At 41.0% G+C, this 14,495-nt stretch overlaps 1 protein-coding gene across 2 annotated transcripts; it reads right to left on the reverse strand.

Annotated features, from left to right (window-relative positions):
• Window positions 1-2,735: 2,735 nt before the first annotated feature.
• On the reverse strand, window positions 2,736-14,185 carry LOC148902706 (sodium- and chloride-dependent GABA transporter 2-like). Of its 2 annotated transcripts, XM_088989435.1 has the most exons (15): window positions 14,170-14,185; window positions 12,508-12,730; window positions 11,237-11,371; window positions 10,574-10,714; window positions 10,322-10,412; window positions 10,108-10,240; window positions 9,153-9,287; window positions 8,710-8,813; window positions 7,569-7,693; window positions 6,902-7,014; window positions 5,822-5,959; window positions 5,643-5,745; window positions 4,641-4,741; window positions 4,368-4,538; window positions 2,736-3,344 (listed from the first exon to the last, which is right to left on the reverse strand). In XM_088989435.1, the coding sequence occupies exons 2-15, from the start codon at window positions 12,707-12,709 to the stop codon at window positions 3,201-3,203; spliced, it is 1,836 nt and encodes a 611-aa protein (XP_088845561.1). In that variant the 5' UTR covers window positions 12,710-12,730; window positions 14,170-14,185; the 3' UTR covers window positions 2,736-3,200. The 2 variants fall into 2 exon arrangements, with proteins under 2 accessions (XP_088845561.1, XP_088845569.1); XM_088989443.1 differs by lacking the exon at window positions 4,368-4,538.
• Window positions 14,186-14,495: the final 310 nt, after the last annotated feature.

Here is a 14,495-nt window from a genome sequence, read left to right on the forward strand (position 1 = left end):
ATCAATCCACAGTAGTGATGGGAATTCCGGCTCTTTTCAGAGAGCCGGTTCTTTTTGGCTCAGATCACTAAAAAGATCCGACTCTTATGGCTCCCAAATGGCTCCTCAGTTTGTTTGTTTGTTTGTTTGTTTTTTTGTTGATTAAATTAACTAACTAGCAAAAATCATGTAAAATTATGTGGAAAAACGAATTACTCATGTAAAAAATACACAATATCAAATATTTTTATTTATATGGCTGGACTTATGTGTGCACAGAGATCTATCTATCTATCTATCTATCTATCTATCTATCTATCTATCTATCTATCTATCTATCTATCTATCTATCTATCTATCTATCTATCTATCTATCTATCTATCTATCTATCTATCTATCTATCTATGTAACTAGTTAGCTAGCTAACAACCTATCTATCTATCTATCTATCTATCTATCTATCTATCTATCTATCTATCTATCTATCTATCTATCTATCTATCTATCTATCTATCTATCTATCTATCTATCTATCTATCTATCTATCTATCTATCTAACTAGTTAGCTAGCTAACAACCTATCTATCTATCTATCTATCTATCTATCTATCTATCTATCTATCTATCTATCTATCTATCTATCTATCTATCTATCTATCTATCTATCTATCTATCTATCTATCTATCTATCTATCTATCTATCTATCTATCTATCTATCTATCTATCTATCTATCTATCTATCTATCTATCTATCTATCTATCCATCCATCCATCCATCCATCCATCCATCTGTTATGAAGCTATCCAGCTATCTAGCTGGCTAACTAGCTAGCTATCTATTTGCTATCTAGTTGGCTGGCTAGCTATCTCTTAGCTATATAGCTATCTAGCTGGCTAGCTATCTATTTGCTATCCATTAGCTATCTAGCTGACTGGCTCTCTACCTAGTTAGCTATCTCTGCTATTAAGCTATCCTAGCTGGCTACTTAGCTAGCTATCTATTTGCTATCTATTAGCTTTGTAGCTGACTGGCTCGTTATCTAGCTAGCTATCGCTTAGCTATGTAGCTATCTAGCGCTTAGCTATGTAGCTATCTAGCTCGCTATCTATTAGCATACATGTTAAGTTTCAGAAATAATACAACGGGAGTTTTTCGTACTCGCGACTCTCTGGTGCATGTCAAAATAATGTGAAATTGGGAATGTTTGATCAGTTTGCTACAACAGGAAGATGGTGTCCATCCGCAAACACACTTTGGCTTGAATCCCTAACAACGGTCGCTCGTCTCTCTCCCTCGATTAGTATTCACACTCCCCCATTGGATGACTTTTAATCCCGATCATCTGAGACGAGAGATTGTATGCCAAAGCAACCATATGGACATCAACCGTCCTGGGCCTTCCTCCCTCGCCCTCCCCCACATACAGAACATCACCAAAACAACCATGGAGAGCCTCCACGTGTCGCGCCACGTGGATGGAAGCACCGCGCCAATTTCACGGGCCTGAAAAAGGAAAGAATCCAATACGGCTCATTGACAAGTTGATCCCTTTTACATAACCGCCGAGCTGAGTTTGGATGGAAGTGGCGCTGTCGGAACGCTCTTACAGCTATTCGAAAGTCAACACGTGCTCTCTACAACCTGATTTGATTGCCAAAATCATCACACAAGGCCCAAACTGAGTTTGCACATCTTCTCTTCTGGTAAATCGTCGCTGAGCAGCGAGGGTGAGATTGTAGGCAGCATTTCTAGTCTTCTCGCATCTCAAATCAAGGACGCGCGCCTAAAAACGAACATGGCAGTTAGGACAGCACCCTCCGCACCCTGCCCACCACCTCATCCAGCGACTCCCCCTCAAGCAGGCGCGATCGATCCATGCGCATTAAATCCAGGTGACATTTAAAGAGCTCTTCCCCTGTCACTATTAACACTATCAACAGTAACCAAAATAGAACTGTATCGTGCCTCTTTGCAATTTTTTTGATGATGATACTAGTGCGGCGTGTTCTACCGGAGAAAAATTCCTTGTGTGTTCTACATACATGGCAATAAAGATGATTCGGATGCAGAAAAAAAAATCATTGGCACCGCCCTTCCAACTCACGAGGACTTGTACACTGCAATAATCAAGACAAGAGCACGGAACATAATACTGGACCCTCCGCACCCTGTCCACCACCTTTTCCAGCGACTCTCCTCAAGCAGGTGCCATACGCACCAAATCTATTTAAGCAGCTGTTGCCATTAACTCTTTAAACAGTAACACAAATATTTCTTCCGGGTTTAGTGAACGTTGGTGCGCGTGGCTGCCGCTGCTCACCCACAAAATGTACCCGATGACTGTAAAGTGACCTTGAGAGTTTTGAAAGGCGCTTAGAAATGAAATGTATTATTATTATTATTATAACTGGCCCTAATGATAGCTATTTTCTATCTATTAGCTATCTGTTAGCTATTTGGATGGCTAGCTAGCTAGCTATCTAAGTGACTAACCAGCTAGCTATTAGCCATATGACTGTCTAGCTCTCTATCTAGCTATCTATTAGCTATCTACGTATTAGCTAGCTAGCTAGCTTTTTATCTATTTGAGTTACTTTTGGGTTGAGTGAACGCTGCTCACCTACAAAACGTAAACTGTAAAGCAACCTTGAGCGTTTTGAAAGCTGCTTAGAAATGAAATGGATTATTATTATTATTATTATTATTATTATTAATATACATTTATGGTGCCTTATAATCATTGTCGGTCCGGCTCTGTACTAACTTGAACCTTTATTCGTCACACAGTGGAGAAATTTACATTTCACAGCAGGAAAGTGATGAAAAAAGAGGAAAGGAAGAAGTAGAAAAACAAAATACAGGAGCTGCTGTAAAGGCAGCCATTCTTGCGGCGCCATCTTGAAGTCAAAAGAACAAAAAAATACAAAATTAAATAACAAATTTCAGCAAAACGACAGTCATTCAATCTTTTTCAGCACTTTCTGCACCCTCTTTGTTGCATGAAGCAGTTCTAGATGAAAGAGGAAAAGATCAAAGCGTCCTTTTCACCAGTGGATCAGAGACATCGTGGTGAAATGTGCACGTTCTGCTACAAGCTAAATGTCAAATGCAAACACAAAGCGGTAGCATCCTTTGACAAAAAGAGATTATCTATGCCATGTAAATACGCATCAATTCCAAGCCGCATCCACATCGGCACATCATCGATGACTCTCAACTCATTGATCCTCAACGACACGTCCAATGAGTGCTGATGGCTTCTCGCTTTTGGGACAAGCGAGGCTGTAGGTGGCCGAGTTGTCGGGATGATGCTGGAAGGCTTGTGGCGAGTTTGCGGTGGGTTTGCACAGATTTTGGAAGCGCTACGGGGGGATGCAAAAGTTTACAATTATGCATCTAGAATAACATTTAATAATAATAATAATAATAATAATAATACATTTCATTTATAAGCGTCTTTCAAAACTCACAAGGTCACTTTACAGTCACAGGATAAGTTTTTTTCTGTGGGTGAGCAGCGGCAGCCACACGCGCCCGCGTTCACTCAACCCGAAATAACTCAAATCGATAGAAAGCTAGCTAGCTAATAGCTAGTTAATAGATAGATAGCTAGCTAATAGATAGATAGCGAGATAAATAGATAGCTAGCTAGCTAGCCAGCTAGTTAGTTAAATAGCTAATAGACAGCAAACATATAGCTAGCTAGATAGCCAGCTAACTGGCTGTTTATCTAGCTTGCTATCTATTAGCCATATATCCATCTCGCCATCTATCCATCTAGCTATCGATTAGCCGGCTATCTGCCTGGCTGACTTTATGCTGGACAGCTTGTGTCGAGTTTGCGGTGGAAGTAACTCAAATAGATAGAAAGCTAGCGAGCTTGATAATAGATAGCTAATGGATAGATAGCCAGCCAGCCAACTAGATAGCTAATAGATAGCAAACAGATAGCTAATAGATATCAAATAGATAGCTAGCTAGCTAGCTAATGAGATAGCCAGCTAGCTAGATAGCTAGTGAGCTAGTGAGTTAGATAGATAGCTGTACCTAGCTAGATATCCAGTCAGCTAGATAGCCAGCTAGATAGAATACATGCAACTAGCTAGATAGCTAGCCAGCCAGAAATCTTATAAATAGTAAATAGCTAGCATAATAATAATAATAATAATAATACAGTAAAGTCTCGTTATATCGATATTCAAGGGAGTCCGAAAAATATCGATATAACCGGGACTATCGATATATCAGACCCCGTTTGCATGTAATTTTCTCAGTGCGTGCATAGAAATAGTATCGATATAACCGGGACTATCGATATATCCGATATCGATATAACGAGACTTTACTGTAATAATAATAATAATTCAAGGAACAAAAGTTAGAACCTGTGTGAGCGTGCCCGGCGTTACGGCGAGTGCATAGAAGGCCCAGACGGGAATCAGAGACACGGAGGAAAGAGTGAGGAGCCAGCCGAGAACCGTTGCCCATAATGGGGCCACCAAGCCTTGCCCCAAACTCAACGGAGACCAACAGACCAAAGAGAACAAAAAAGTAGCCTACAAGTGGAAGAAAGGAAGATTTGACGCCAATGAATGAAAATACTTGTGTAAGATGGGATGTCCAGGATGCGCATGGTTGATGCAGAGCATGTCACTTACAGTGCACACGGTTGGCGTCAAGTATTTCCAGCAAAGCTTGAAGAGAAGCAGGGGTTCATGGCCGGTCATGTGCTTGATGTTCGAACTAAAGCGCTCGGCACCTTGCCGATAAAAATTAAAATTTAAAATTAAAATTAAAATTAAAATTAAAATTAAAATTAAAATTAAAATTAAAAAAATAAAAATAAAAATAAAAATAAAAATAAAAATAAAAATAAAAATAAAAATAAAAATAAAACCAACCTGCATTGTATTATTACCACTATCAGGAGTGGGAAAAGTATGAGGGTATTAAAGGACAACCGACGCCTCCGGACAAGTTCTGTCCATAATTTGTAAAATCACTTCAAATGACTTCTACTGAGCGTATTTGACAAAGATTCCACGGCATATAGCTATTTTTTTTTTTTTTAAGACTTGCGCTGAATATTCAGGAAGTCTTGTTTTCCAGTTGATGACGATGCCTGACGTGACGTCCTGGCGTGACTTCACGAACAAGGGGGCGGGACCTTCTCAAACGCGCCATTTCCGGGATCATTTTGAAGTAGTTTTGGGACACTCTAAGTCATTTTTATTGGTGTTTTTCATTTGACTAAAAATATCAGCCTACGTGTTTTGGGTATTTTAGATGCTATAAAACGTTTTTCTGATGTCAGTTATGAAACCAAAAAATGGTGTCGGTTGTCCTTTAAATTAAATGCAATATCACGAGATTTGGTTAGTGATGAAATCCTGGCGTTGTTCTAAACTCATTCACTGCTAGACGTGGTTTGTTATCGAGTGGAGTACTTTTGCTATTATGGGACCAGAAAAGACCCCTCCACAGGCTAGTGTTCAGCCAAAGAGGACACAAAACAAAATGATGGTCGAGGAGAGAAGGAGATCATCGAAAAACACGAACAAGGTGTCCGTTTGTGTGAATTAGCATCCCAGTACCAGTACGCTAAGTCGACTATTGCTACATGCGTATTAGCCAAGGTTGACAGGTATGCTGTTTCCTACCGTAGATCCAGCCAATGGCGATCGACTGGAAGATGGAGAGAAGCAGTAAACTGGCTCCGCTGCATGAAAAGTGATCATATATCTGGAACACATACAGACCACCCTACAACACACACACAATGTTGTGAAATTTAAAGTGGCAGCTTAGCTGGAACACGTTCACACAGATCTCACGTTACCGGCGTGACCATAATCAGCCCGATCAAGAAGCATACGAGGCAGATAAAGAGCAGCAGCAGCTCTCTGCGGTAGCCGCGTCGGATCAGGTGGGGGTACAAGTCGGTCACGGATGTCATCAGCGCTTCCAGACTCACAAACTACACCGCAGGAAAAAAAAAAACAAGATTCCAGATCATATTTTTGTTTGAAGGACAAACGACACAATTTTTTTAAGACTTGCGCTAATATTCTGGAAGTCTTGTTTTTGAGTTGGTGATGAGTCCTCACGTTACGTCACTGAAGGAACGCCCCTGACCAAAAAAAAGGACATATTGTAGCAGTCCTTCTATCACGCCAATGCATTTTGCTGTACTTTTTTTGGTCTGAAAACTTCGTGTTGCACCAAAAAGAGTCAGAAGAGGGCGACAAAGCTCCGTGTAAGGAATTAATCAGCCTGTGGAAAGGGGCTTCTGAAACTGGCCACTTCCCGGTTTTTGGATTTTTTTTTGCAGATTTTGGACACTTTAAGTCATTTTTATTGGTGTTTTGCATTTGACTAAAAATATCATACTGCGTGTTTTGGGTATTTTAGATCCAAACATGTGGATCAAACCTCTAAAGATGGAGGACACTGATTTGCTGTGGCGACCCCGATTTTATTGCATACGTTTTAGTTCATTGATGTAAAGTCCAAATGTTTATGTGTCAATAATAGCTGTATTTTTATACTTGTTTGTAGTTCTACGGTGGTGTCGGTGGTGTGAAATCACATTAAAGAATTAACCATCAGTACAAAGAACACTTTGCCCACTTTCCGTCCGAAATGGAAGTTTTGATCTTCATCTTTTTTATCTTCTCTGAATCTGAAGCCATTGTTTTGATTCTGGATCAAGTCAAGACGTTCTGGTGTGATGTCACGAACAAGGGGGCGGAGCCTTTGAAACTCGTCATTTCTGAGGTTATTTTCAAGTAGTTTTGGGACAATTTCAGTCATTTTTATTGGTGTTTTTTTCATTTGATTAAAAATATCAATATCAAACAAAAAAATGGTGTCGGTTGTCCTTTAAGGAGCTTCACAAAATGTCTCTATCTTCTATAACCTGCGTGTCCAGTCCCAGCATGATGATCATAAGGAAGAAGCAGATGGCCCAAAGTTGGGGAAGAGGCATCATGGCGACCGCTCTGGGGAAAGCAATGAAGGCCAGGCCGGGTCCTGTGAGGTTACAAATCATGAAAATAGCTTTGAAATCAATCTAAAGCTGCAAAAATCCAAAGTTAATCATTTTAAAGTGACTTAAATGAGGTTTCCGAAGGTAATCTATTCTCTATCTAACTAGCTAGCTAGATAGCTATCTATTAGTTATCTATTAGCTAGCTAGCTAGCTTTCTATCTATTTGAGTTATTCCGGGTTGAACGGGGTCACCGTTTCTGGCTATCTAGCTAGCTATCTATTTGCTATCTATTAGCTGTCTAACTAGCTAGCTATTCCGGGTTGAGTGAACGCTGGCGCATGTGGCTGCCGCTGCTCACCCGCAGTGTTGTGTTGTTGTGTTATATATTCTGATTATCAATCCTCAATACTTTTCAACAATGGTTATTTGCGATTAGTTGTCTTGTGTTTCAACTTGTGAAAAATGGGGCAGGCAACTTTATGGCTGGGTAGGCAACTTTTCAGAGTTGTCTTCCCTGGTTTCCCCTAACTTTTTGTCATGACTTTCAGACACTGGTAGTACTAGTCTAATTCGTGTTTGAAGTCCTGTTTTCACCTGACTGAGCCACTGTGGCGATGTCCACTCCTTGCTCCTCCGCCATGAAACCAAGCACTGCGAAAATGGCGAAACCGGCCAGGAAACTGGTGGCACTGTTCAAGAGGCACAGTAGGAACGAGTCCCTGCATACAAACACAAACACAAATGCAAGGAATACGTCTGTGTAAGATCGCAGTCGTACAGGAGTGGTCCATCGATGAAAAGGTTTCTTCAGCCGTCATCTGTACTTCTTTGAAGGTGTTGGACGTTTCGCTTCTTATCCAAGAAATTTCGTCAGCAGACTAAAATCTTACTGGTAGTTTCGGCCCTATATACAGTAAAGTCTCGTTATATCGATATCGGATATATCGATAGTCCCGGTTATATCGATACTATTTCTATGCACGCACGGAGAAAATTACATGCGCGCAGGGTCGGATATATTGATAGTCCCGGTTATATCGATATTTTTTCGGACTCCCTTGAATATCGATATAACGAGACTTTACTGTATCTATATATATCCCTACTGTTCAGACGTAGCGGTACCGGACTCTGCTATGATAGGTCCCTGCCCTCAGGTTGGGGGGAGCAGAGGACTAATCCCTGCGTCTCCACTGATCGCTTCTATTGTCCTGACTAACGACTGGCCTAATTGCCCAATTTGTCATCTGACTAATCCCATGTTGCCTCATCATCATGACGAACGATCCCACGAACCGATCCACCAACGGTTATGAACCTCACCCCACCACATCACATTGTAGCACAAAGTACAATCATGATAAATTCTTGTACCTTGCCATGATTAGGGCAATCTTTTGCTTCCGTGAAATGTATTAATCACGAAAATCGAGGTAGCACTGTACTATACATTGTGTATTCAAGTGTATCTGGCAACAATATCGACTGAGATGATTCCTTTGAATTGTAGTCTGGCAGTGAAAAGACTGTTTGGCTCTTTTGGGGGCATAACTGGGAAATTGGGTAACCGAGGTTTGTCTTTCAAGGTGTGGCTGTCTCCAGGCATGTTTTCCCGAGCCATTCCTTTCATTCTTTCTAGAAGCCGTCTGACCATTGGCTTCTACCGTTTCACATTTAACGGTCTCGGAATGACTTTGTGATTTGTGTGGCAAAAGGGTAGGACAAAGTGTCTCACTTGTAACAATTGTTGTTGTATTTGTTGTAACTGCCAAGAGCTGTGAGACTCCCCAAACAGATTCCGTAAGAGAAAAATATCTGGGTACCTGCATCCATCCAGACCTACGAAGAGGGGAGACAGTTAGGTCGCTGGCCACTTTATGAAACGAGATACGTTCCGAGCAGTCGTTCATAAGTTGAATTTGGTCCCAAGTTGCTTCAGTGTTATATTTTGTATGGAATATACAGTGATACCTTTGCTTACGAACTTAATTGGTTCCCAGACAGAGTGTGTAATGCGAAAAGTGTGTATCCCAAAAAATAATTCCCCATAGGAAACCATTAAAATGAGAACAATCCCTTCCCAGGTTTAAATTATTTTTATTTTTTTTTCAAAATCTGGACCACTGGGTGATACAAAACCTCCGGTTCATATCGATGGCCATAATTGTCTATCTCTACCTGTGGGTCAGCCAAGCGAGTGTGGTTCGGTTTGAGGTAGTAGATGATTCCCTGGGCCGCTCCCGGTAGAGTCGTACCTCGCACCAGCAGCACAAAGAGCATCACATATGGGAAGGTAGCGGTGAAATACACCACCTAGAAAGGACACAGTGCAAGGCATTGAAAGCTACCAAAAAAAAAAATCAGCAAAATGAGGTCCAGTGATACCTCAGCTTACGAACTCTTTACTTCACGAACGTTTCACCTCACGTTGGTTTGAGTCTTGTTTAGTTGAAAATTATGTTTTATGGGGACCTGGGAACGGATTATTCTCATTTTAATGGTTTCCTATGGAAAATTAATGTTTGGAATACACACTTTTCGCCTTCCACAGTTTTTGGGAACCAATTAAGTTTGTACGCTGAGGTGTCACTGTATAATGTCTCAGACTAGTCTCGGGTAATGCCCGCTGCTCTTAACTCATTCACTGCCAGACGACGTGCAAATAGGTGTCCACTCGAGTGCCAGGGTTTCTGTTATTTTCAATTCCAGGACCCACAAAATATTGAGTTTTAGGACTACATTAACATTCAATGGAGCGTAAGAAACCTTAGACTCTCTTCTTTCATCAGAAAAAAAGAGTTAATTTCTAAATGACATGGCTCTGGAGTTATGTGATCTTGAAGTGAGGGTGGCTGTCCAAAATACAATGCAAAACATTCATATTGGTATATATCGTGCTTTCACAACAACTGATGCTGTAACATAGCGCTAACATGGAAAAAAGGGAAATGCTGCCCCCCCGTGGAAAAAAAAAAAATTCTAGAGGTCTGACCAGCGCTTTATGGGAAAAACCAAAACCGAACAAATCCGGGAATGGCGTTGCCACGTCATATTTCCAATTCCCGAATAAATTTGGGGATGGCAGTGGATGAGTTAAATCCATGATAAGCAACTGCCGGCATTTTCTGCTCACCTTTCCAGTGGATTTAATGCCCTTCCACACACAGAAATAACAGACGATCCAGACAACAAGAAGGCACACTGCCAGTTTCCAGCTTATTGGACCGAGCTCATCTAAACTGTCAGAGAGTTGGAGCACTTGGCGCCTAAAACATACAGGACGAAGACAGTTATTCAAAAAAATACGAATTCCGAACCAATGCATCGTTATTTGTGGAAACACTCACTCCCAAAACTCCATAATTGGGGAAGTGGCGTTCTCTGGCAAGCTGCTCACATTGGATGTTGGGTTGTGGTCATCAAACATGAAACAAGCATCTTGAGGGGAGCAGACAAATATATACAGGTAACATCCGAGTTACGACCGGGTTCCGTTCCGACAAAACGGTCGGAAATCATACGGTCCTAAGTTGAAATCCATTCAAAATGCACAGAAGCTTTCAATATGTAATTTGCCTGCGGCTACCGCAAATACTGACCGGTGTTCCAAGAGTTGTTACAGTGTGACCAGGGCAGTGTGGTCTGAAAACTGTAGGACAGATAGAAAAGAGCCCAAGCCAGGATGATAATGTAGTACACACATCCGTGCAGGATCATGATCTGGCTAGCGTAGCCTAAACCTGCGGACAGACGAGTAAAAAAAATAAAATAAAATAAAAACAAACATCTTATTGGGATCTGGTGAACAATGGAAAAAACAACTGTTAAACCCAGTTCAAATGAAGATAGGTTGTCAATAAAAACAGATGACAGAGATTTGCAAATCCTTTCCAAACTATCTGCGATGTGCTATCACAGGGTCCTCATCTTTTTGATTTCCTCATTTATTTTGGCGATCCACTTCCAGTGATTTGGTTTGCTTCCTGTTATCATCAGTCTGGGCCAGAGAAGACTCCAGAACCTGCAGCTGATCTGTAATCAACACCTGGGTAGAACTCTGCTGATGTGCAAGTAGGTTCCAGATGATTGCGCTTAATGTTCAACAGGAGATCAGTTGTACGAGAGTCTACTTACTTTCTCCCTCCGACCAAGACGGCAGTCTTAATAATGAACCTGAACTCTATCCAGAACTTGTATCATTTACTGAACCCGCTTGCGCAAAGCACCACATGTCTAACCCATTCAAATTCCAAAATTAGTACCTCCGAATATTGGGCACATGGTTCTCCAGGCGCTGACCCCTCCTAGGCTTGTATACTGGCCAAGTGACGTCTCCAGAAGGAACAAGGGAATACCGCATAGGACCAGGAACATAAGGTAAGGTACAAAGAACACACCTGGACACACCAAAAACACAATTAAAAAACTCTATCAATGCTATCAAAACATTAGCGACGAAGACTTTTTGTCTCGCGGGCTACAATGGGTTGTAAAATTTGACAGAGGGGCCGGGCCAGGAGCATTTGGAGGGAGTGTTTGGGCCGGATATACTAAAGCATTAAAGGACAACCAACGTCTCCGGACAAGTTGTGTCCATAATTTGTAAAATGGCTTCAAATGACTTCTACTGAGCGTATTTTACAAAGATTCCATCGCATATAGCTATATTTTACGTTTTAAGACTGACGCTGAATATTCCGGAAGTCTTGTTTTTGAGTTGGTGATGAGTCCATACGTGACGTCACTAAAGGAACGCCCCTGACCGAAAAAAGGACACATTGTAGCAGTCCTTCCATCACATCAATATATTTTGCCCTACTTGTTTGGTCTGAAAACGTCATGTTGCACCAAAAAGAGCTTGAAGAGGGCGACCAAGCTCCATGTAAGGAATTTATCAGCCTGTGGAAACGGGCTGATTAATTCCTCACACGGAGTTTGGTCGCCATTTTCTGCCTCTTTTTTGGTGATACATTTCTCCCCAATGTTGCCTCAAATTGATACGGAAGGACTTCTTTAATGGATTGCAAACATGTATGCTTTCCTCTTCAGAACTATTTGAATCATATTCATAACTGGATGAGTAGCAAGGAAGCATATTCTCCGAATCTGAAGCCATTGTTTTGATTCTCCAGCAAGGCAAGACGTCTTGGCGTGACGTCACGAACAAGGTTGTCCTTTAATTAAAAAAAAATCCTTAATACTTTGTAGCAATGTTTTTTTTTTTTTTGCGTTTAGTAGTCTTATTGTGTTTCAAGTTGGGAAAAATGGGGCAGGCAACTTTTCAGAGTTGTCTGCCCTGGTGTCCGCTAACTTTGTGCTGCTGTGGACTGCAAATATCTCCATTGTGGGACGAATAAAGGTTTTCTGATTCTGATCCTGAGTTTCAGACACTGTTTTTACTATAATTTTGACAAGTTCGGCGGGCCAAATAAAAAAACAGTACGTGGCCCACGGGCCGTAGTTTGCCCATGTCTTTATGTACGTCGTAAGGAGTTCATTTATTTTGTGAAAGTTTTCCCAGCTTCGATTTTACCTCCGCCATTTTTGTAGCACAAGTAAGGGAACCTCCAGACGTTGCCCAAGCCAATGATCTGGCCTGCCACGGCCAGAAGGAACTCAGCCTTGCTGGCCCATTTGCCTCTGGCGTGCAGATGGACTTGGTTGATTTCTTTTCTTTCTTGTTGAACGTTGTCCAGGAATGTTTCCCCGTCCTGGGCCAGCGACAGGGATTCCATCGCTGGTGATACACAAAACCTCTGGAAAGATACAAAGTACAGTGATGTCTTGGCTTACGAACTTAATCGGTTCCCAGACAGAGTGTGTAAGGCGAAAAGTGTGTATCCCAAAAAATAATTTCCCATGGGAAACCATTAAAATGAGAGTAATCCGTTCTCAGGTCCCCATAAAACATAATTTTTGACTAAATAAGCCTTAAAACTACACAAAATATACCTTCTTTTATGTATAATAAATGTACTATGGTATTATAATTAAATACATAAACTGTACTTTATAATAAAGTCGTTTTATTTACCTTTAGGATGGTCGTTAATGGCTTGATGGAATGGAGTGGCCGGTTTCATCAGCATGAAACACTCCTTCTTCTTGATGAGGAACATAGCCTTCTTCTTTATTTCTAATTTTACCTTGTTCTTCATCAATTGTGTTCTGTTTAGCTGGGTTGATAGCTTTTTGCATCAAGTGTACAGATGACTTGTGCGGGTTATTTGTGGAGCCTGATCGATGGGAATTTTAACCTTGCAGTCTACACTCTGCCTTTGAACTATCAAAGTTGAAATGAGTCCAAATTTCACTGTTTTCTATCCATTTTGTAACTCTCGCTCTCTGTCGTCTGCCTGTCTCTTTAATGTCTAAACCACCACCCCTCACTGCTGCGTTCTTGACCAATCACGTGGCTTTAAACGAAGACTGGGGGCGTCGAATAGAGGACCAAAATAAACCGGCTGCCATTTTCTTGTTAGAACGGGCTCGTTCGCGAACGACACATCCCTCATGATGGCAGCTCCGTGTGTATCCCGAAAAATAGTTTGTATACTAAGGTAAACTTTTCATGAATTTAACATTCGTAAACCGAAAAGTTCGTAAGCCAACGGGTTCGTAAACCGAGGTATCAACGTAATTTTAGATTGACGGGAAGGAAGATTGAGATAGTCAGCCTTTTTTTTTTGCAATGTGAAAAAAACATGCTGGGCATTTGAGGTTCTTGTCACTTTTTCACCAATTTTCCTAAATAACGCGATGGTGAATCGTTGTGTGTTGCAGCAAGACTACTATTTGATATTCGCTGACACAAATTCCCAGCAGACAAGTCAGCCAATTTCGAACGGTGCTTGTGCGCCATCTTGTGCATTTTCTGGGCGCTACATTGGAGTCCAGACGGCTCAAATTGATACGGAAGGACTTCTTTAATGGATTGCAAACATGTATGCTTTCCTCTTCAGAACTATTTGAATCATATTCATAACTGGATGAGTAACAAGAAAGCATCTTCTCCGAATTTGACTAAAAATATCAGCCTGCGTGTTTTGGGTATTTTAGATGCTATAAAACGGTTTTCTGATGTCAGTTAGGAAACAAAAAATGGTGTTGGTTGTCCTTTAAGACTACATACACATGATCACAATGACAAATGTATGAAAGCAAATTTAACCGCCAATGCTCATATTGCACATACCTCTGCTTTGTGTGAATGTCCAGTCTCAATGAGCCTCAAAGGTTGCGCGTCACTAAAATGGATTACTTCCTGTCCACTTTTGTGGAATCATTTACAGGGAATAAATGATATTTTTGCATGTGATTATCCAGTACCCGAGGCCACTTCATTTTGCACTTTGCAATAATAATAATAAAAATAATAATAATAATGGATGGATGGATGGAATTGCCTTTATTAGCTGCTGGAAAGGCAGCCACTGTCGCGGCGCCGTTTGGAAGTCAAAGAACAAAAAAACCCGAAATAACATATATGACAACACAAAGACAATATGACAACACAAAGAC

This window comes from Hippocampus bargibanti, linkage group LG01 (assembly GCF_051943395.1).
Source record: "Hippocampus bargibanti isolate YZ-2025 linkage group LG01, ASM5194339v1, whole genome shotgun sequence".
In the NCBI taxonomy this organism is placed as follows: domain Eukaryota; kingdom Metazoa; phylum Chordata; class Actinopteri; order Syngnathiformes; family Syngnathidae; genus Hippocampus; species Hippocampus bargibanti.